General features: G+C 37.1%; 1 protein-coding gene across 2 annotated transcripts in view; it reads left to right on the top strand.

The window, feature by feature from the left end:
• Nucleotides 1-12,173: 12,173 nt before the first annotated feature.
• The window catches only part of CHM (CHM Rab escort protein), a 155,358-nt gene continuing 145,504 nt past the window's right edge, over nucleotides 12,174-22,027 (top strand). For both annotated transcript variants that reach the window (XM_014827907.3, XM_070502261.1), the window contains exon 1: nucleotides 12,174-12,241. In XM_014827907.3, the coding sequence (XP_014683393.1) occupies nucleotides 12,193-12,241 (49 nt within the window). In that variant the 5' untranslated portion in view covers nucleotides 12,174-12,192. The remainder of the gene's footprint in view (nucleotides 12,242-22,027) is intronic.

Genomic DNA, 22,027 nt, shown 5'->3' with positions numbered 1-22,027 from the left:
AATGCACCTTGGGGGGAGGGTTTTCAAATCAGAAATTCTGATGAATTGTAAATCCTAAACTCATGTCGTTCTGAGATAAGGGCATCTGTGCCTAAGATGCAAGCTCTGGTATAACTTCTTGTAAGAGGAAAAACATACAAATCATCATTTCCATGCATTTAAAAAAGACATCTCTGAGCCAACTTGGAACATATGAAACTTCCCCAAATAGAATGAACGTAAGAGTTTTACTTTATACTTCCATTAACTGTTCTCAAAACACACAAACAAAAAATATTTCAACTCAATATTCATTAACTTTATTTAAGAATTGTCATGCTCCAGGCATTGTGATAGGTGCTGCAGAGGACTGGAAGATGAGAAAAAAATAAATAAGTTGTGTTCTCCAGGTAGTTTCAGTCTGATAGGTGAGATAGGTAAAGACAGAACTAACTATAATTTAAGATTTATATCAGTAAGTGCCCTCAAAAAATGGCTAAAGCAGAATTGAGTTTGCATTATACATACTTTTTATCCAGCATCATTTTTTGGGGGTACAACTCCTGTACCAATCTGTAGTTCTGATGGTCCTGTTAATTATTGTGTCACCTTGCCTCCATCTCAGACCCCTTCCCCCAGAGTGACCATGTGACACAAGCAGGCCAATCTCACTGGGCTGTCCTGTGCCACAGTGATTGGACTATGTGTGGGCACATGACCCAAGCAAGGTGTCCTAAATATTTTCTCTTCATCCCTCCAGATCCATTATCCACCCTTTTCTACTCTGCTCTGAGTTCGAGGAGGCTGACCTTTATGAAATACATTAACGGGCTTCTTTGCCCTCTGTCTTCTTGTTGGCTTCAACCAATGGGGAGCCTCAAGAGATTAAAAGAAGGGAGGAAAATGAGACCAGGGTATTTATTCCTGTGGTCCCTTCCTTGCAAGCTTGCTGCAAATTGACTACAACCCTCTACTGAAGTCACAGCACCTGCCAGGTGGCCTTCTCCATACAGCTACCCTCTCTGGACTCAGGTAACTCTTCCCACCTCTTCTCTCTTCTGGTCCAGAGATGACAACAACTCTCTTCTGTCCTAATTCCTGCACAATTCTCTGTAGGTTTCCCCAAACTCTGACAACAAATTACCCAGGTTGAGTGTGCCCTTAATTTCTGCTGGAATTCTGATAGACAGGAACAGAGTCTTTCCTTATACATGGAGCTGAGGAGAGACAGATAGACAGGAACAGAGTCTTTCCTTATACATCGAGCTGAGGAGAGACAAAGAGACTCTCTACTTTTGGATAACAAACTGTAAGGATTTAAATGGGTCTTTCCAACAGCTATTTTTCCTGACAATTAAGAGACTGCCTACGGAATGAGGGAAATCTTCACAGGCAATCAAGGAAGTAGGACCAAGAGATGGGAAGAGAGAGAGAGAGCGCGAGCACACCTCAGGGTCTAGTCATAGTTAAGACATCTTCACCCGTTGTCTATCCTGGTTACGTAAACCAATAAATTCTCTTTTTGCTTGAGCTATTTTGAGTTGGCATTCTGTCACTTGCAACTAAAAGAATCCTGAATAATACAGGACTTAAAAGGAAGAAGATATATCACCCAGTTTGGGAGATCAGTGAAGCTTATATGAAGCAGGTGGCTGATGAGAGGGATTTTGAAGGAAATGTGTGACTTTTAGGGCAAAGATAGGGAATAGAAATGCTTTTCAGTGAAAGGAAAAATTTGAATAAAGACACGGAGACATCAAAATGTTCAGGGAATAGGGAACTGACCAGTTTTGCTTGACCATAGAGTACAGGCAGTGGAGAAGTAGTGGAGATGAAGCTGGAAAGGTCAAATTAGGGCTTGACTTGGCTAAAACGTTTGGGATGGGGTGGGGGCATATGTTTCTGGGATGTAGCAGTGGCAGTTCTCTCCACGACTCAGCATGACTGAAATGTCACCTTCAGATGGATTATAGTACTTTATTTTTCTACTAGCTGCCTATGGCTGAATAAGAAATCACCTTGGAAATTAGTGTCTTAAAACAATAAATATTTATTACCTCACAGTTTCTTTGGGTTAGGAATTCAGGAGCAGCTTAGCTGAGTGGTTCTGTTTTGGAATCTCTCATTAGGATGCAGTCAAGATGGCAGCTAAGGCTGCAGTCATTTGAAGGTTTAACTGGGGATGGAAGATCCACTTCCAAGATGGCTCACTCACAAGGCTGCTGGCAGGAGGCCTTGGTTCCTTGCTACATGTAGGCAGAAGTTATTGCCGCATAGACCTCTCCATAGAGTCATTTCAGTGTCCTCATGAACTGACAACTGGCTTTTCCCAGAGCGGGTGATCCTAGACGGAATGAGGTGGAAACTGCAATATCTTAAATGACCTGTTCTCTGAAATCACACCCCATCATTTCCACAGAATCCTATTTGTACACACGTCAGCCAATTTTGTGTGGGAAGAGACTGCACAGGGCATGACTGCCAGGATGTGGGGCCCATTGAGGCCATTTTGGAGGCTGACTGCCACAGTTTTGAAAACTTGTAATTTGTATACTGCTGTAGGGAGATTATGACTGCAACTGGGGTTTCACCATTAATGCAGCTGCTTTCACATGTTTTGATAGCCCTCTGACAATTCTCACAGACTCCTTATGATACCATGCTCATACTGGTACCATTGTATGGAGGGTTTTCAGTGCTAGGCTGAATTGGCATTAGTTGTTTTATTTCCAATCATGTCATGATGTGATATTAATATGTTATTAATACATCACTCAGAACTCCAAACTTAATATAAAAATTGTACAAATCAACATTGTAGCGGTAGGGTTTCCTAACCCTAGAAATGGGGAAAAAAGAAGGAAAATGAAGAAATGGGCAAAAAAGAAGGAAATACACCTCTCCAGAGGTATTCAAAATAGGATAGCATTTTCCAAATAGAATAGCTTTTTTCCAGCTGCCTGGAATAATTTGGCTATGAACTGGGCTGAAGGCAAAGGATAGATAGACCATCTCTTAAGATCTGTTCTCATCTTATGATTTCTTGATTACTATTTAGATTTGAGTTAATATTTCTCATATTTGAATAGTGATAATAAAAACCTCTTCCAGTTGTAACTTTTAGGTGAAGAAACAGTTTGCAGAGAACCATCTGTAATTGTCTCTCATTTTGTAGGGCTTGTATGCTAATTTGTTTTTGGCTACATGGGCATTATAAAATCTTTTAATCAAAACTTTTTTTTTGCAGTACTCACCCAGGCTACCTGAAGACAAAGGGGTGTTATTGTAAGAATACACTGCAGTTTGCAGGAATTGAAGGAAAAGAGACAAAACACAACCAATCTTCATGGGACAGAGACCACAACTTTTCTCTCACAAGAGCAGGAACTTGCTCTTGCTCCCATGGCAACTGGACTTCTTTGTGCAGGTCTCCTCCACTCTCCTTTCTCCCGATCAGTTGACTTCCTTTTTACTTATCTTGATTATGGCTATATACAAGATGGATGCCTCACATCATGACGGCTCCAGCCCTCTTTACAACAAAACAAATCTCAATACTTTTTTCCAGCTTCTGTTATACTGCATCTTCCATTTCTGTCATTTATTTAGAATTTCCTGAAAAGAGAATCTGATTGGCCCAGGTTATCTTTTTAAAACAGGCCTCAAGTCCAGGCATAAATCTTTGCAGGCCATGGATTCTCTTGGGTCAGCTTTATTCTTTGCCCTCCAACCAACTGTGGTTAGAGGCTTGAAGTCATGTGGTATTTAAAACATGACTGTTGCCTTTTGGCAGGGGTGTTGGAGGGGTAGCTTCCACGAGAAGGTATAGTGGCAATGGTAGACATTGCTACTACAGAAATACAGAGACAATTCCTGCTTTTCAGTAGGCGTTTCAAATATTTCTCTCCAAACTCCTGTTGTGTACCTATATACAATATAAAATATGGTTCAAATGACCCCATTACATTCAAACTTGGAACAAAGATAGTCCAATCATGATGTGATTCTTTCTATTCTTAATGGTTTGATTTATATATAAACTTAATAAAACATTATCCTTGAGGATTAGAGAAAACTAAAAGCTCTGAATCTTAGGTTATTCAACCATTTCCTGATAAAGACTAATTAAAAATGCTTTTGCAGTGAAATAAAACATGAATGTATTATAGTAAAAACAAACTGTAGTAATGAAACACAAATAATAGGAGAGACTACTAGTACAAACTGTAAAATATTTTAAAATTTTACTATGAATAGCCATGTTATAAATTCTGATGTAAAGTTTTGTCAGCAAATTTGAGAATAGTTTATAGTTTGAGATTAAATATCTCTTTAAATAAAAAATTTTTTCTCATTAAAAATGAAAAGTCAAATACAATTAAATGTGAAACCATCCCATGATGCTGATTTCCATGTGTTTGTCTGAACTTTTTACTTTGTGCAACCATACAAACAATTTATTATATTGAAATTTTAAGGATAATAAAACACAAGAAAACAAATTAAATTATTGAATGGTGAAATGCAAATGAATAGTGTTTATACTTAATCTTTGCAATGTGTGTGCTTGAATATGTTTAGACAATTTTAATTAACTGGATGCTAGTTTGATAAAATATAGGGAAACTTTGCAATCAGGCCACTGAATATTCAGTTTAATTATGTTGGTATGCTCTTCTATTTGCTTCTAATGCTAAGGATCCATTGGTAAAATGAATGCCCATTTTGTGGTCTGTTATGCAGAAAATGTTTAATCCAGTGTTTGATTTACTCTGTTAAATCTTCCTTATTGAATGTGCTTATTCATCCATGCAGAATTGGGTATGCTGCTTTCTGTTACTATGACATTACAATTAAGCAGCTAAAAGAAGAACAGCAAGACTTTCTGTAAAGGTTCATGAAATTCCCACAAAATTATTCATAGTTTATTGTTTTGTTTTGTTTTGCAAAGACTATGAAAAAAAGCAAATGCATTCTGAATATTTCTGTGTTGAAGAAGCTGACAAATATAATAGTACAAATAATCATTTTGTTATTCAAACTAGCACTTAAAATATATTTCTGATATAGTGGAAATGATTGCTGTCATGACATTGATTATCTTTTAAAGATGGAAATGAACATGAACTCAAAGAACCTGAATTTTATACAACAGAAAATGGTACGATGGAATAATATTTGTACATATTTGAAATGGAAAAGTCCAAGTTGACTTCATCTGGGTATACTGTAAAACTCCTGAAAGAGTTTTTATGCTCACAGGAGTACTACTTTGTGTAGTTTCAGGTTATTCTCCAGTAGACTGGACTTTCTCCACTTTTAGCTGTTTTATTGTCCAGAGCACTTATGCCTGTGAATATTTATTACTAACGTGAACATAGACTTAGAGACAGAAAATTGTTAATTCAAAGGAAGTTCTAACAGTAGTTCTGCATTTACAAAAATTTCCTTTATAAGTCTGAAACTTGTAATAAGGTGTTAATAATCCACTTCCTGAAATGTTATTGCTTGTTTGTCTTGGTGTTAAAAGATATATGTTCATACAGACATAACTATTTTCTAAGAATCTCTCTAAAACTTAAAGAAATCAGGGTATCGATGGTTTATCTGACACTCTTACTTTAGTTTATACTAGAAGATCAGTGACTGGTTAGTTTGGTTGTTTAAAATATGGTAAGAATGAGATTCCACGATAGTGGATTCAATTTGTGTGTGTGTGCGCATGTGTGTGTAAAATTATGTGACTGCTGGATCATAAACTACTAATAACACTAACATCTTGGAAGAGTGTGTAATAGTTCTGGTCCACCTGGTCTATTACCACACCCAGAAACTTTTTGCTGTGTCCTACTGATGATGGGGCAATAATATCATCTACGAAAACATAAGAAATACCATTCTGGGTCAGACCAATAGTCCAGCCTAGTGTTTCCCAAAGTGTGTTCTGTGGTTTAAAAGTTATTATGAAATCCTCACAGTTTATATGTATATTTGTTATAAAAGATTTGAAGAGTCCTCCAGTAAAGAAACCATTTAATTTTAATTTCTCCCTAATTGTTTTCATTTGATCATGAAAGCCCTATTAATCTCCTGCAGAATTACGTTTCCTCAGAGTATACCTTGGGAAAAAGGCTAACCATGGGCACTGAGAGGGGTTTCATAGGGGAGTATTAAGATCTCCATCCCTTTTGCATTCAAGAAATATTTATTAAACTCTTACTCAATATAGGCATTCTTCTAGATGCTTGGAATAATTCAGCGAGCAAAGATTCCCACATTCCTCCTACTTTTACAATCCTTGAGTTTATATAAGCCTTTCTTATATATGTTTATATATTCAATTCCCAAGCCATGTTGGAGTGAAAGAATTTATATTTTATTTAAGAACAGATTACTTATGCTATGGTACTGCATGTCAAAATAACCATTAACATAAAAGTTACTTTTTGGTCACATGAATTTAAAACCCAAAGGTCAGGAAAATATTGAAATGATCAACACAGTGTTATATCTTTGCAAATAAGAATTAAAAAGTTCACCTGTCTATAGGATAAATTACAAATGATAAAATGCTAAATCACCAAGCACATGCATTTAAAATATTGACAGATATTGTCAAATAACCATCCAAAGAAATCGTATCAATTTCCACTTCCATTAGCAGCATGAGTGTGCCCGCTTCCCCATACCTTTACCAATACTGTGTGTTATCAAATATTTTCATTTTTGCCAATCCGATTGTTGAAAATTGGTATCTCCCACATGCTCACAATGACTACTACTGCTGCTGCTGCTGCTCCTACTACTAACAACAACACTTACTGAGTGCTTACTACGAGTCAAATATAGTTGTAAATATTTTATTTATTTACCCCTCGTAACCACCATGGAAGGTAAGTAATATTATTGCTGCCATTTTACAGATAAGGAAACTGAGGTTCATAGAGGTTAAATAACTTACCTGAGTCCGTTCAGTTGGTAAATGATGGAATTAGGACTCAAATCTAGGAAGTATGGCAAGAGTCTGAGCTCAGAACCATTATCCTATACTGCCTCTCTAAGAAGAGGATGTCCATCGCAGCAGTATTTGTAGTAGCCAAAGACTAGGAAAACACCTAAATATCCATCAACAGAGGAATATTAAATTAATCACGGTGTATCCATATAATGGAATTATAGGAAGCCATTAAAAATGAGGCATCCCTATATGGCCTGAGAACACAGGATCTCCCAAACACATTAAGTGAAAACATAAAGGTGTAAGGTGAGAAATAATGTTTATAGCATGCTACCATTTGTGTCAAAAAAGAAATAAAGGGATTACTGCTCCCCTCACACATAAACACACACACACAATCTCTAGCAGGATTCACAGAAGATGGATATTAGTGCTTATCTCTGGGGAGGACAACTAGAGGGGCAGAGAGGGTATGGAGGCTTATTTCTCTTACTAGTCTTTGAACTTTTGTGACTGGATTTTTTTATTAACCATGCGTGTATTACTTGTTCAATTACAAACACAAAACCAGCAGATGAAACAAGTTTACTGGGCAATCAACTCATTTTATTCCAATTTAAAATACTACTCAGGTGTTGTTTCCTGAAGATTTTCTATAGTTTATTATTCATCCAATCATTCAGCAGATTTTTTAAAAATTTATTTTTTTGACAAACAAAAATTATATATATTTAAGGTGTACAATGTGATGTTTTGGTATATGTATACAGTATGAAGTGATTACCACAATCAAACCAATTAACATATCTATCACCTCCCATAGTTACCATTTTTTTGTGTGGTGAAAACACTTGAGGCCTAAATCTCAGCAAATGTCAAGTATACAATACATTATCAGTGACTACAGTCACCATGCTGTACATTAGGTCTCCAGAACTTATTCATCTTGTAACTGAAATTTTGAACCATTTGATCAATATCTCCCTTTTTCCCCTAACTCCCAGCCTCTAGTACCCACCATTCTACTCTCTGTTACTATAAGTTCAACTTAAAAAATTTCTTTTTAGATTCCACATATAAGTGAGGTCATGTGATATTTGTCTTTCTGTGTCTGGCTTATTTCACTTAGCGTAACATTTTCCAGATTCATCCACGTTGTTGAAAATGGCAAGATTTCCTTCTTTTTAAAGGCTGAATAATATTCCATATATATATATATATATGTATGCACATATATATATATATATATATATATATACACACACACACACACACACACACCACATTTTCTTTATCCATTCATCTGTTGATGAACACAAGTTGTTTCCATATCTTGGCTACTGTGAATAATGATGCAATGAACATGGGACTGCAGATACCTCTTTGAGATGGTGATTTTATTTTCTTTGAATATATACCCATAAGTGAGATTTCAACAGATATTTTCAGTGCCTATTATGTGCCAGGCTCTGAATGATGTATTGGAAATATAATGATGAACAATATAGGCACAGTCCTTGACTTTGTGGAACTTACCTTCTAGGAGGATGGCAGATATGAAACTAGAAATTGCACAGGTAATTTGATATTTGCAATCATGAAAAGTTCAACAAAGGAGGAGTACAGGGAGACAGGAGACCTAGGCTAGACCGAGGACTCAATGAAGACTCGGCAGAGTATGTGATATTTCGAATGAACTGCAAAATGAGTAGGGTTAAGCTAGGAGAAAGGGGGAAGAAGGATAAAAGTGCACCTCAGGCACATGGAAGAGCATGTCTGAAGTCCCTGAAGCAGGAAGGAGCATGGGGTATTAGAGGAAGTGAAGGAGAGCCAATATGGCTGGAGCTTAGAGAGAGAAGGGTGCGAGGTATGAGATGAGACAGGAGAATTCAGCAGGGCCTTTTAGACCATGTTTAAAATTTTGGAGTGTATCTTAGGAGCAATGGGAACTCATGAAGGCTTTAGTAGAGGAGGACATGATCAGATTTGAATTTTCAAATTTTACTCTACCTGCAGTGTGGAGAGTGGACTTGAGAGAAGCAAACATGAATAAGGGCTCTAGCTGAGACCCACTGTAGTAGTCTAGGCAAGAGATTATGGGGCAGTGAAGATTGAGAGGTAGATGTATTTACAATATATCTTTGAGATAAATCTGCAAGAGTTGCTGATGAATTGGCCTAAGGGTGAAAGAGAGTGATACATCAAGGATGATTCTTAAGTTTTTGACTTAACTGACTCCAAGGCGGTACCATTTCTAAAGTAAATAACATTGGACAAAGAAGTTTGGGAGTGGGGTTGAACTGTTCAGGAGTTCAGTATTCAACGTGTTCAGAAGAGATGTTGCATAAAGGGTTGGATATATAGATCCGGAACTAAAGGAAAGGCCAGGGATAGAGACTATTAAACTACTATTCATAAAATATGATACATCAGATCCCACAGTTGAGTAAACTTCTGAATACAAGGTAAATGTTCAGGGCATCATGGTTTTTCAACTCAGGAAATCAATAAGTACAAAATTAGTGTCACAGTGATTTAATAGGGTAGTCAATTTGTAGGTATCCATCATCTCATTGTACTGTGACTTACTCAAATAAAATATTACAGTTCTCAAAAATAGATGTCCTTAGAATAACAGAATATATAACAATTAAGCTGCTTTGCTTTATATTTTACTGACATTATCAACTCCTATATTTATCTTTATTTTGTGAAAAATCTACAAAAATGCATTTGAAAGAAAAGGTATTTTGAGCATTTTCCCCATGCAGAGGCTTTAAGTTTTTCAAATGTAATAATCTTTTCCATGCCCAGAGAGGGTGTGATAACTTTAGAGGAAGGACAGCTAAATATAGGCTGGCAATTTTATCTTCCTGGGAGTTGTGTTTTCTAGCCTCAGAAAAAAAGGGATTTAAAATTTGGGGCAAAACATATTGGAAAATTAGAACTACAGAGTAATCACTCGTTTATTTTTTCTTACTCCACTAGATAGAAACTTCATGAAGACAGGGGCTTTTCTCTTTTTGGTTCATTGCTGTAATCCCAGTGTCTCAATTGGTTCCTTGCACATAGTAGGTATTCAATGAATATTTGAGGAAAATGGAATGAATTAATGAGTTGTGTCTTCACAGTGTGGTTGTGTTTGTTAGAAAATTCCTGAATCCATAGAAAGTCAGATATACTCATATTGAAAAGGATATATATATATACACACACATATACATGTATAGACATATATCTCCAAAGTAAGATGGAAATACTTTTATTTATCATGTTTTTAACCATCCATCTATGGCCTCTCTCTATTAGAGGAGATTTTGGAAAGTTTCCTGTGTTTACCTTGGGAAATCTATTAATTTCCGTTTTCATTGGTGGTATTAAGAGTCTCACAGATCTCATAGATATGATCTTTTTCACTTCTGATAATACTCAAAACTGTCTTTTCACATCAAGGCAAATGGTAGAGTGGTTTACTGAACAATACATTACACTTCTCAGAGGAATCTCTTTTACACAAAATATTCATCAGAGGACACATCACATCAGAATTGTTCAATATAACAAGATAATCCATAAAAGAAATTAATAAAACATGCACGATGTCGCTAATGATTATGGCAAAATGAGGGGGAAAAAACCCCAGTAAAATACAATTTCAAGAATTTTCATGGAACTCAAGCAAAGTAACAAACACCTATTGAGCATCTTCAAAATATAAGACACAGTATCGTGGTGGGCAGATATAAAAGTGGAGACGAAGTCCCTGTCTCCATAGTGCTTACCATCCCACAGGGAAGTCGGAACTAAGCTCAGTTCAGCAAACACCTATTGAATTCCTACTCTGCACCAGGCTTATGTTAGATGCAGGGGGTAAAAAGATGAGGCACAGTCCCTGTCATTCTGAGGCTTATAATTTAGAATGCTGTATATCTAGATGTGTATTTTTGTGAGTACGTCTGGGGCTATGTGTACTGTGCAGGAGCCAACATAAATGCAAATAATTTCAGCGCAATATGGGAGGGTATGACAGACTGGTAGCACTAAGTAGGGAAATTTAACCCCAAATAGGGAGGAGATGACAGGAGGAGGTGGTGGAAGCAGAGGTGAATCTTGGGGATAAGTGCTAGCTAGAGAATGGGAAGATCATTCCCCGCTGAAGGAAGAGCGTGACTGGGGAACCATAAACAGCTCAGAGGGCAGGTGGTGAGGGAAGCTCCACTGCTGCACTCTCTCTTTGAATTATTTTGAAACTCTTGCAAAATAACTACATAATGAATTTCTGGGATCAAAAAAGTACCCTCCCTCACTCCCATGCTCCCTCCCCCTCTTTTCTGCTTTGGTACTGTCAGACAGCAAAGCATGTTAAATGACGGGGAGAGGGGGTGGGAGGAGGCCGACCTTGAAATACGTATGATGGCTATGTTAGCTGCTTGGCATAGACAATCTAAACCCCCTCACCAAATCCAATCAGTTTAATATAAAGCCCATTTTACCTTGATTATTTCTGCGGTGGCTTATCAGGAGAATCTTGTACGGACTCCTCGTATACGTATAGAAAACGAGCTTCAGAATCAATAAACGCTTATCAAGCAAATACTACGCTTTCGTATTTTTTCCCCTCCTGTAAAGCAAGGCTAATTTTGCAAATATATATCGCCAAGGTGGCTGTTTGGACTAACTAGAACAAATAGAAGCGGTGAGGGTTCCTTTCGGACGAAACTAGGGCGAGAGGTTTTCTGTGGGTTTTCATTGGGGAGACATAGAGACGAAAAAAAGTAGGGGATACAGTTTGAAGGTATTGTGTGAAAAATTATGCCTCGGGGCTAAAACGAAAGTACAGACACGCTGGGGGAATCAGTCTGCAGGCTGGAATGAAAATTTCCTTTGTTCACAGAGCAACCCCCTTTCAATTTCACTCCGCCCTCCGTGTCTCCTAGCAATTCTTGCTTCATCTTTGTCAAGGGGTACACAGGTCTTCCCACATTCATCCTAGCCATCGGAGTAAAAATCTACATCTTTTTTCTACCCAGACCTCCAGGCTAAATGTGCTACTGTACTCAGCCTGGAAAATGAATCGAGCTTTTAATATTCGTCTAAACATTTCAAATACAACGCTGTAGCCGCCTACCTGGACCTGCCACCCAAGAACTACAATACCCAGAATGCACTGTTTTCCCTTCCGCCTTCTACCAAAGCAATGCCTAACTTGATCTCATTTCCACAAGCAATAGTCACATGACACGTTTCCTGTCAAGATGGCGGATAATCTCCCTTCGGAGTTTGATGTGATCGTAATAGGGACGGGTATGTGTGGCTCTGGTACTCCCCGGACAAAGTGTAGGAAGTCTATCTCGTTCCTACCTTCTCTGTCAGTGGCGAGGATTGGCGAGAAATGCCGAGGATCGAGTATGGGAGGGAGGAACAGAAAGGAAGTGAGGTAGTCTGGAGTCAGCGCGGGACTTGGCAGCTCCAGGGAGGGGCTTGGACCCGCGGCATTTAGCGCCATTTGAGTAGGGGTCGATCTGGTCGATGCCGATTGCTGAGGTTGGTTGCTGCGGGTGATTCTTGTAATTTACTTAGAGGGAGGTGGGTTTGCAGTGTCATGAGAATGGACGGTCGGGATTTTATCAATGGAGACGCCTTTGGCATGATATTATGATTCCCTCGTTGATTTCAAGGTGATATTACCCATCATTTTGTCTCGCCATTTCATAGGAATTTTTCATATATTTGTATAATCCTAGGGTGCACTGCAGCTCGGATACAGCTTAATCCTCAGTTTTGCGAGAAAGATGCTCAGTTGTTGCCCTTGTGCGTATTAATGTACCAGGGCGCGGAAACGGACTTTTTTTTATTGTGTTGAGAAGCTTAGGGAATTGTATTTTGTTGAGGTAGCCATTATTCCTGCTTTATGGTGCTCAAAGAAAGCATTTTGCTTTCTACCACCCACCTGTCTGCCCACAATGAAATGAGCTGTGAACAAGCTCCTGTTAATTTCAGTTCAGGTGTGTGACCTTATCTTCCCCTTTTTTTCCCATCGTTTACTCTCCATGTTTTGGGTGGAGCCAGAAACCCCTAAGCAATTTCTAGTTGACAGTTCAATGTACAGCACGTGGCAGAAGACCTTAGGCAGCAGTTGGTATTTTGTTTTTCTTAACAGTGTAAGGAGTGGATTTTAGATGGGGTGAAATACGTTGTTGAGTGGAGTTTCTCCTGTCTGCAGAATGTGGTAGGCCAGAGAAGGTCTGGTGGATGAGACCCTGCCTATTGTGTTCATGAATTTAGTTCGTTGTCTTCTCAAACAGTAGGAGCAGCCATGTTACCAGGGCGGGAGTAAAAGTAATAGCTACCTGTTTTCGAATGCTTATTGTTTGCTAATGGATGTGCTAAGCACTCTACAGACCATATGTAATCCTCACAACAGCCTTATTAGAATAGGTATTCTCTACACTTTACAAAAGAGGAAAAAGGAGGCTAGAAAGGTTGCAGTTTGCTCAAGATCACACAGCTGGTAAATTTCCAAAGGCCCATTCCATTCTAGAAGGAGAATCAGTGGTTCTGATCCTCAGAGTTAACCCATATTAGTAAAAGTAATTGGGAAAACGTGGTTCTAGACCTTGCTTGGCCATTAGCTAGCTGTGTGAGTTGCTAGGGCTAGGCACTTAATCTCTTGAGTCTCAGTTTCAGTGTTTTTGAATATAGGAAGTGTAAACCAGATAGCATTTTAGGTGTTGTCTAACCAAAAATTCTCTTATTCTAATTGCACCTGAGTAATTGTTCACAGAACAGCAAGGACATGTTTATTTCCAACCTGAAAACTGAATGGGTGCAGATAACCTGGCTCCAGTTGCTGCGTATAGATGTTTGATGAGGGCTGGAAGGAGCCAATAGACTATTCTCTTATTTTCTCTAGTCTATCCTAAAACTAAGAACATCCATTTTAGAATAGTTATACCATACTGGGATCTATATTATTGCCTTTCTTTTTTGTTCCCTAGGAATTTAGGGGTATTTTAAAAATTTTTCTTGAATCATTAGGAGATTTTTTTGTTATCTGGATTCAAATTTTAATGGATGAGCACTAATTCTTATTATTAAATGCTGTTAAGTCTTATAATAAATTTTGCCTTCTGGTTCAGTTCATGATATGGACTACAGCCATCCTGTTGGAGTCTATTATAATAGAGGTAGGAAGACACAGTGAGTGATCCAGAAAATTGCATCAGGAGGCATTTGGTGTTATTTGGAAAAAGATTCATTTTAGACTTATTCCAGTGAGAGTAATCTTGTTTCTCAAAGCATGAGAAAAACTTATTTGAAGTTAATCTTAAAAGTTAAGGTGTTCATATCGCACAATGGTGAACACATTCCGAGTTTATCAAGCACATTGCTTAAATTTATGATATGGAGCTTTTTTTTTAGGTTCGTCACATTGGGGAAATTGGATGAAAGTCATTTTCCAAATAAATGATTCCAATAATGCCAGTCATTACTTAATTGGAATTGTTTTTAATGTGTTTGGACTCTTCTGAAATAGTTTGCTGAAAGTAGCCTTTAAAATGTGTTTGCTTTGCTAAATGTACTAGCTTGAGTAAATCATAGGAAAAGCAGTGTTTCGTAGATTAAATTTTACCAACAAAAGCAAAATTAATCATGCATGTATCAGAAACATGAAGAAATAGGCTATGAGATGTAATTTTTCTTTTAGCGGATTTAGTTCCAGTTAAAATGTCAAGAGACAGTTGCTTCCAGTAAAATCTGTGGATAATATTTTAGATCCTTTTGACCTTAATTAATATGTATTTCTTCATTTTTCATAACACAAGGTTTTCCTAGAGATCATGTTTTGAAGAGATTATGGGAAAGTAAAGTTTCGTATGTATTTTCTTAGTTAAGCCCATTTCCTTCTGATTACAAAATACAGGAAATCTCTTTCAAACACCCAAAGGCAGAGGACTAAGATAAAATACTTAAACCATGGAAAATACAGAAGAAAATGGACTAAGGAAGGAGGGTCAACTGGAGTCTCAAGGGAGACGACAAAAATAGATATGTGACAAGTGTCTACAAAGTGGCCTTCAGTTTGGGTACACATTGTCATTTTAAAGACTTTTTGTCATTTGAAAAGACGTTCGAATGATAATTTTGTGGTTGTAGAGAAGTATCTTTGGCTTCAGGTTAAAAATAGTCCCAGTAGCGTAACACGTTACCGGAGGTGACTTATCCAGCAACCTGTGTAATCTGCGGCAGAGCCCACAACTCAATAGAAGAGCAGGCAAGATGGAAGGTACAGGAGCTATGTGATAATATCCACATGCTTTTTACGTAGGGGAGTCCCCTCAGGCCCTCACTTAGAGCACACTCATTCTTGTTCTAGAAATACTTCTAGCATGCTCAGAGCGTATTAGAAGATAGAAGGAGTGTTATCAACTTCTGCAAAAGGTGTGTTTGGGGGGTGTCCTTAGACATAAGTGGCAGTTCATATCCTCTGGGAAAGGGAAGAGACAATCATCTAAAATGAAAAACCTACAGCATTTTTCAGGGTATTCAACCCACATTTACCGAGAACCTCGTGCCTGCCCTTGTGAAGTTTCCTGTATTGCCTGTTCTCAGGAACTATTTGGGGTTCCTGAAAGTCACATCCTCAGAGCTGTTCTTAAGCCATTGTGGGCTTTTCATTGCATCCTTCTTGCTTTCTGAAGACCACATAGAGATTCAGTCTGCATCCCTTTCCATTCTGAAGTACACCACACACATTATATTTTGGAGTTCTTCCCCCACGATGGGCTGTGGAGTAGGCTAGCTTAAACCTTTTCCTGCAGAGAATAAACACATAGATCCTTTTGGATTTAAGAGTTTTATTGCTAAAGATTATGGGGAAAGAAATGAGATAACCCAAATAATAAACGTGGAGAAATTACAGGAATATTGCTCCTAAATCCTGACTGTCTTGCTAGATAGTGCTCAGCATAGTGTGGCAGCTTGGCCTTCCTACTGGGTGACTTTGGGCAAATTGCATAACCTTGGGATGTCAGTTTGTGCATCTGTGAAGTGAGAGATTTGAATCAGGTTACCTCTAAAGTAAGCACCTACGGACTCTAAAATTTACCATTTTGTGTGCGTAATTATTACCCTGGGTCCTTGAGAAAAGGCTAAATTCTGTATAGTCCTTTTAAGAAGTCAAGTCAGTGCTTAATACACTTTAGAAATTTTTCAATCAAAATAGTTCGTAAAAAGATTTCTTGAAAATGATAAGCTGCTTTTATCAGAAATGGTCGTGTAGGTAACACAGCTCTGTCTCCTTGATGTTGGCTGAGAATTGAAATGTTAAGATAGTTAGCCTTAGCCGGCAGCTCATTGACGTTAATGCTTATGATGATGGTGGAGTAGCTTCACTTCTCTAAGCACTGGGGGATAGTAATGCTGTAGGAGGTGTTGTGCAAACTAATATTTACCAAATACCAGTTTGTGCCAGATTCTATGCCGAGCGATTTCCCATATATGTATCTCATGTAATCATTTCCCAGGATGACTGTATGTGGTTCTAACATCATAGGATGTCCATATGTCCTCTGCCTGCATTTCCAAACATCTATGCACTTACGGTCTAGAGCAGGGTTTTTTTTTCAATTGCAAGATACTGCCTATTTGTGGGTCTTGAAACCAATTCCAGTATTTTTTTAAAAAATGTAGAGTAGAAAATAGCAGAATACATTACATGTAGTAAGGATGAGAATACTTTTATGAAACACATTTCATATGTGTATAGTAGATCACTATAGTATACACATATACATATATATATATTACATACACACACATGCGTATACATATGGTATTTTTTTTCTTTGGAGGGATGGCCTCGGTAAAAAGTTTTAAAGTCTAGAGAATGTTGATTAAATGAATAACAGTGAGTAGGAATGAAAATGGTATTTCTGAAAATGGTATTTCAGAAGTCCTTTAGTTTTATGAATGTTATACGATCCGTACATTTTATTTACATTAACATGTATGTGTCTCATTTGAGAAATATGGTATAGTGATGACAGTGTGGCTCTGAAGTCAGACTGGATTTGAATCATCTCTGCCCCTTGTGCCATCTCACACATCTTCCTTAATGTCTGTGTCAGTTTTCTCATCCTTAAATGAGAATAAACCTCACAGAGCAGTGTAGAGGATTCAGTGAAATAATTCCTGTACAGTGATTACTAAGTGCTCAGAAAACGTAGTTGATTTTTATGGCACATAATGCTATACTGAGGTGCTTTTATCATGACTACTTTTGCCTGAATGCTTCCCAGGAAGGACTCCTGCTTTCCATGGAGAGCAGTGGAAGGATTCAGGTGTCTCAGTCATCTCCCTCCTCTTTCCATTGGCTGCTTGCTGGGAAAGACCTTTGTGTGTCTATTACCATTATTTCTATCAGATTTCTTATCTGGTGGTTTACACATTTTCTATGTTTTTTCTTTTATTCTGTTTTGTTCACCAGCTTGCATTGTCATTTGTTTTGCCTAAAAGTTTTGAACAGATTTCTCTTATTTTGGGCATAGTATGAAATTCTTCCTTGTCGGTGTAAGAATACTGAAGGAGCTAAAGAAAGCCTACAGATTTTGCTGTTCTGAAAAATGCTTTGCAATTCTTCAGGCAGTTATTGATGGGAAAGTGTGTCTTTTCTGCTCTCATACCTAGAAAAGTAAAGGGAGTTATCTAACTCTGAAGAAGATTCTGGGAGAGGCTTACCTTTCCCTGTAAATCAGAAGTTTGAGCCAATCTTTCAGAGAGAGCCGCATCTGCAGCATCGTTTTCATCTGCCATACTTCATGTCGTTTTCTCATTTTCTCCTGTGTTCTCATGTTTTGGATAACTCAAGCTACAGCAGTTAAAATCAAATACGCCGCTCACCATCACATTTCATGTTTAGCCTAAAATCCCAATGCACGGAAACAATTATAATTCCATATAATTGACCTGTTACTCATGCTAAATCATCTGCTATTCAGTTTCAGTGCGGTCTTTTAACTGAAAAGTTAGGCTGTGCCTGCTATGTATGTAAATGGTTTTAAAAGTAAAATGGACTAAAAATCACATCAGTTCCCAGTTTATATTAATATATTACAAAACTATATATATGTATAGTGTGTGTGTAAATATATATATATATATATAAAATATGCTCGACAGATTGGAAACATTTTGGGGATATTTAGTTGTGACCAACAAAATAGCGGTACTTTGAAAGACTGAGTTATTGTCTTTTTGCTTTTCCAATAATCCTATTAAAGGGAAGTATAAAAAGATAATAATTTATCATAGATGTGGTTTCTCAAAGCATGATTATAGGAGCTGTCATATTATCATATTGAGATTATTTAAAAAATAGTTTGCAAATAGAAGAGACCAAGGGCAGCTTGGCCAGTGTGGTGCTTAGCATAAATGTTTCATCTCATATTGGATTTTACCAAGAGCTTAAGTGGGTAATGTCATGCCACTTGACTGATTGGGTTTATATCACATTTAGAAAAGTACCAACGTCTGCTTTTTCTTCTGAGTAGTGTTCTTACATATCTTTTTTGTCCAGCCCAGTGTTCATGATGAGTTACAATGGCTATTAGTTAATGGCAGTTTTAGTCATTTTATGTTACTTTGAAATGTTTTGGATCATATATCTGTGATCCAAATTTGCACATTTGTTAAACTAGTTTTCTGTATATGGATTTAAAGTAATTATCATGGGAAAGTTTACACAAGCTAAAGTATAGGGAAATAACGTATTATGTACAGATATCAGGCATATTAGGAAGACGCCAAGTTGTGAGTTCTAATCCTTATTTTCCATGGACTGTGTTACTTTGGCGTGAGCTGTCTAAGCTAAACAGATGACAACTAGAGAATTAATTTTAGTACCTACAACACACTGTTAAACAAGTATATGAAAACAATTTTGTAGCATTTATTATATGCCTAGTGCTGTGCTAAGTCCTTAAAATGCATTATTTCCTCTGATTCTCACAATAACCCTGTCTGTGATAGATATGATTATCTCCATTTTACAAGTGTGGAACCTAAGCCTTAGTTAAGTTTGACTTAGGTCAAGCTGTGAAGGCTGGAGTTAACTCTGGCTTGTTGCATTCTTCCAAGTGAAAAAATACCTTATACTATTTAGACTAGTGTGCCCTAGCTTAGTGGTTGGCACTTGCTTCATTTTTGGGAGTTACCATTGTTGACATTAAAATCCTGATGCTAAGAAAGCCTTGTGGTGTTAACTCATTATTGACAGCGTCATGATATCTGTGTCAGCTTGCAAACCTTTTGATGAAGGTGAACTGAATGACCTGGTGGTGTTTTTCCCTTAAAACTAGAAAAAAAACCAGAATCACAGCCACTAAAGGAGTGGCAAGAAGTGCGATCAGAGAATACAGTCATATTTCAAACGACAGTGTTTCCCTTGGGATTATTTATTGATTCTGAGATACTTAATTTCCCACTCAAATAAAATGATTATTAAAAATGACCTCTAGGCTGTTTGTGCATGTTCTGGAGTTTACCATATTATGTCTTTTTAAGTTTTCTTCACTTGCAAATTAAATTTTCAAGATCAAGCATGGTACTCATTGTCCTGTTTATGAAGCTTTTCGTTTTGTGGTTGAGTATTCTTTTGGTTCCTACAATTTTCAACAATTGTTGGCACTTACAATGGATGCATTTTAATTGACAGAGTGGATATGGTAATATCTTTTTCCTCCAAGGGCCTTGTCATTAACAAATGACAATAATATCTAACACTTTTATGTATATACTTCCAGACTTTTTCTCACTATGTGTGTATAGATGTATGTATACTTTTCTATGTTTATGAAAGTATCTTTTTTTAGATGCTGTTTTTGACTTCACAATATGTCATGGACATCATTTAATGTCAACCAAATATTCTTCCTTAGTGCCCTTTTTTAAAACTTTATTTGGAGATAATTGTAGACTCTCATGAAGTGGTAGGAAATAATATAGGAAGATCCTGTATACGCTTCACCCAGTTTCCCCCAATGGTAAGTAACATCTTGCATAACTATAGCATAACCAGGAAATTGACCTTACCCAATGACCTTTTTCACATTTCACCAGTTTTACATGTACTTGTGTGTGTGTGTGTGTGTATGTGTGTGTGTGTGTTTTAGTTCTGTGCAGTTTTATCACATTTGTAGATTGGTGTGAACACCACCACATCCAGATGCAGAACAGTTTCATCATCAGAATCTCTTGTGGTACCTATTTATAGCCACAGACACTTCCCCCTTCCCCCATCTGTAAGCCCTGGCAACCCCTACTCTGTCCTCCATCTCTAATTATGTGATTGTGTCATTTCAGAAATCTTATTAAATGTCATTGTAAATAGATGCTTAGTAAATACTCTCTTCTAAAGATGTCCTGTCGTTTATTTAAACACTCAACTTTTGTTAGACATTTAAGATTTTCACTTTTTCACTTTTATAAACTAATGCTGTGATGAACACATCATACCTAAATCTTTTGTGCATATTTAACTATTTCCTCAGGATAAATACCTGGAACTGTAATTGTTGGGTTGAATTTTCAGAGGGTGGTTCAGTAACGCTTCTAGTTTATATTGATCAATTGCCTGAAGGAAAGTTTGCCAATCTATAATACCCCCAGCAGAGTATGAGAATGCTTATTTCCCCATATTCTTTTGGCTATGTATTACGTATACTCTGAATGTCTCTCTCAGTGTAGTCTTTTTAAAAGTGGGAAGTAGAAAGTGGGAATAGTCAGAGCCATCTGGTCTATATAGAAGTGATAACTTTCCCTCTTTGAAATCTCAAAAACAAAAGGTAATATTTGAATATGTAAAAAATTATAGCATCTACCCTGAAAAATAGCAAACTGAAAGAAAAAGGAAAACAGAGTGGGGTTATTTGCAACTCATAACAAAGGATTAACTACATAAAAAGAGTACATTCAAATTTATATGAAAAATATCAAGATCTCTATAGATAAATAGGCAGAGAATGTAAACAGACAGGAGAAGATAGAAGTAGTCAACAAGCTGTTGGGAAAATATTTTTTCTTATTAAGAGTCAAATGCAAAATAGCCTAATAATTAAAAAAATTAAGAGTAATAACTAAGTGTTGGTAAAGTTGTATTCAATTGATATGCTGATGATACTATAAATTGGGACAACACTTTGGCAAAGTAATATGACAGTTTGTACTAAGAGTTGTCAATATGTTCATTCTGTTACACTGAATAACTCCAAATCTGAGAATTTATTCTGAGAAAATCATTCAATAGAGATAAAAAGCTACAAGGGTGACAACATCTATTTTAAAGCTGCTTATCATAGTACAATTTGAAAATAATATAAACGTTGTATATCAGAGAGCCCCCATACCTCAGAAGCTGGGTACTGATGCAGTAGGCAGTCTTACAGGATGGCCCGGCATCTGATCCACAGCTTTCTTTTTTGTTATAAAATATCATACATACAAATGAAATATATGTGTGTGTATGTATATGTATATTTATTTATTTATTTCAGTGAACAGTAATAAAGTGAATGGCATGTGTGTATGACCCAGCTAAAAAAAAAGAACATTACCGGTACTGTAGAAGCTCCCTGTGTGTACCACCACCATCTAGCTCCTCTTCCTTTCCCACAAATTTAGCCATTATGGTAAGTTTTATTGATTGTTCCCTTGCATTTTTTCGAAGTGTTTTTTACCGCGTGTATGTATCTCGAAACAATATATTGTTTTATCTGTTTTTGACCCTTGTCGAACTTTTGGAATTCTACTGTATGTATTCTTTTGTGACTTGTTCTGTTGATGGGTGTTATGTCTTGTGAGATTCATCTGTACAGATTCATATAGCTGTAGTCCCCCCCATGCACACACACACACTGCTATTATATAGTATTCTAGGTTTGCAGATCTTCAACTTCAGTTGGTTATATCTGTTTACCAAAGTAATTGTATTTATTTGCCCTTTGGTTTTCAGCTTTTCAAGCCCCTGCCCTCCTCAAGAAATGTGTAATTCATGACAAGATCAGCTCATTCTATACCCACCATTCGGCAACT

This window comes from Equus asinus, chromosome X, assembly GCF_041296235.1.
Source record: "Equus asinus isolate D_3611 breed Donkey chromosome X, EquAss-T2T_v2, whole genome shotgun sequence".
Lineage (NCBI taxonomy): Eukaryota > Metazoa > Chordata > Mammalia > Perissodactyla > Equidae > Equus > Equus asinus.
This window is presented reverse-complemented; position numbering and strand designations above follow the sequence as displayed.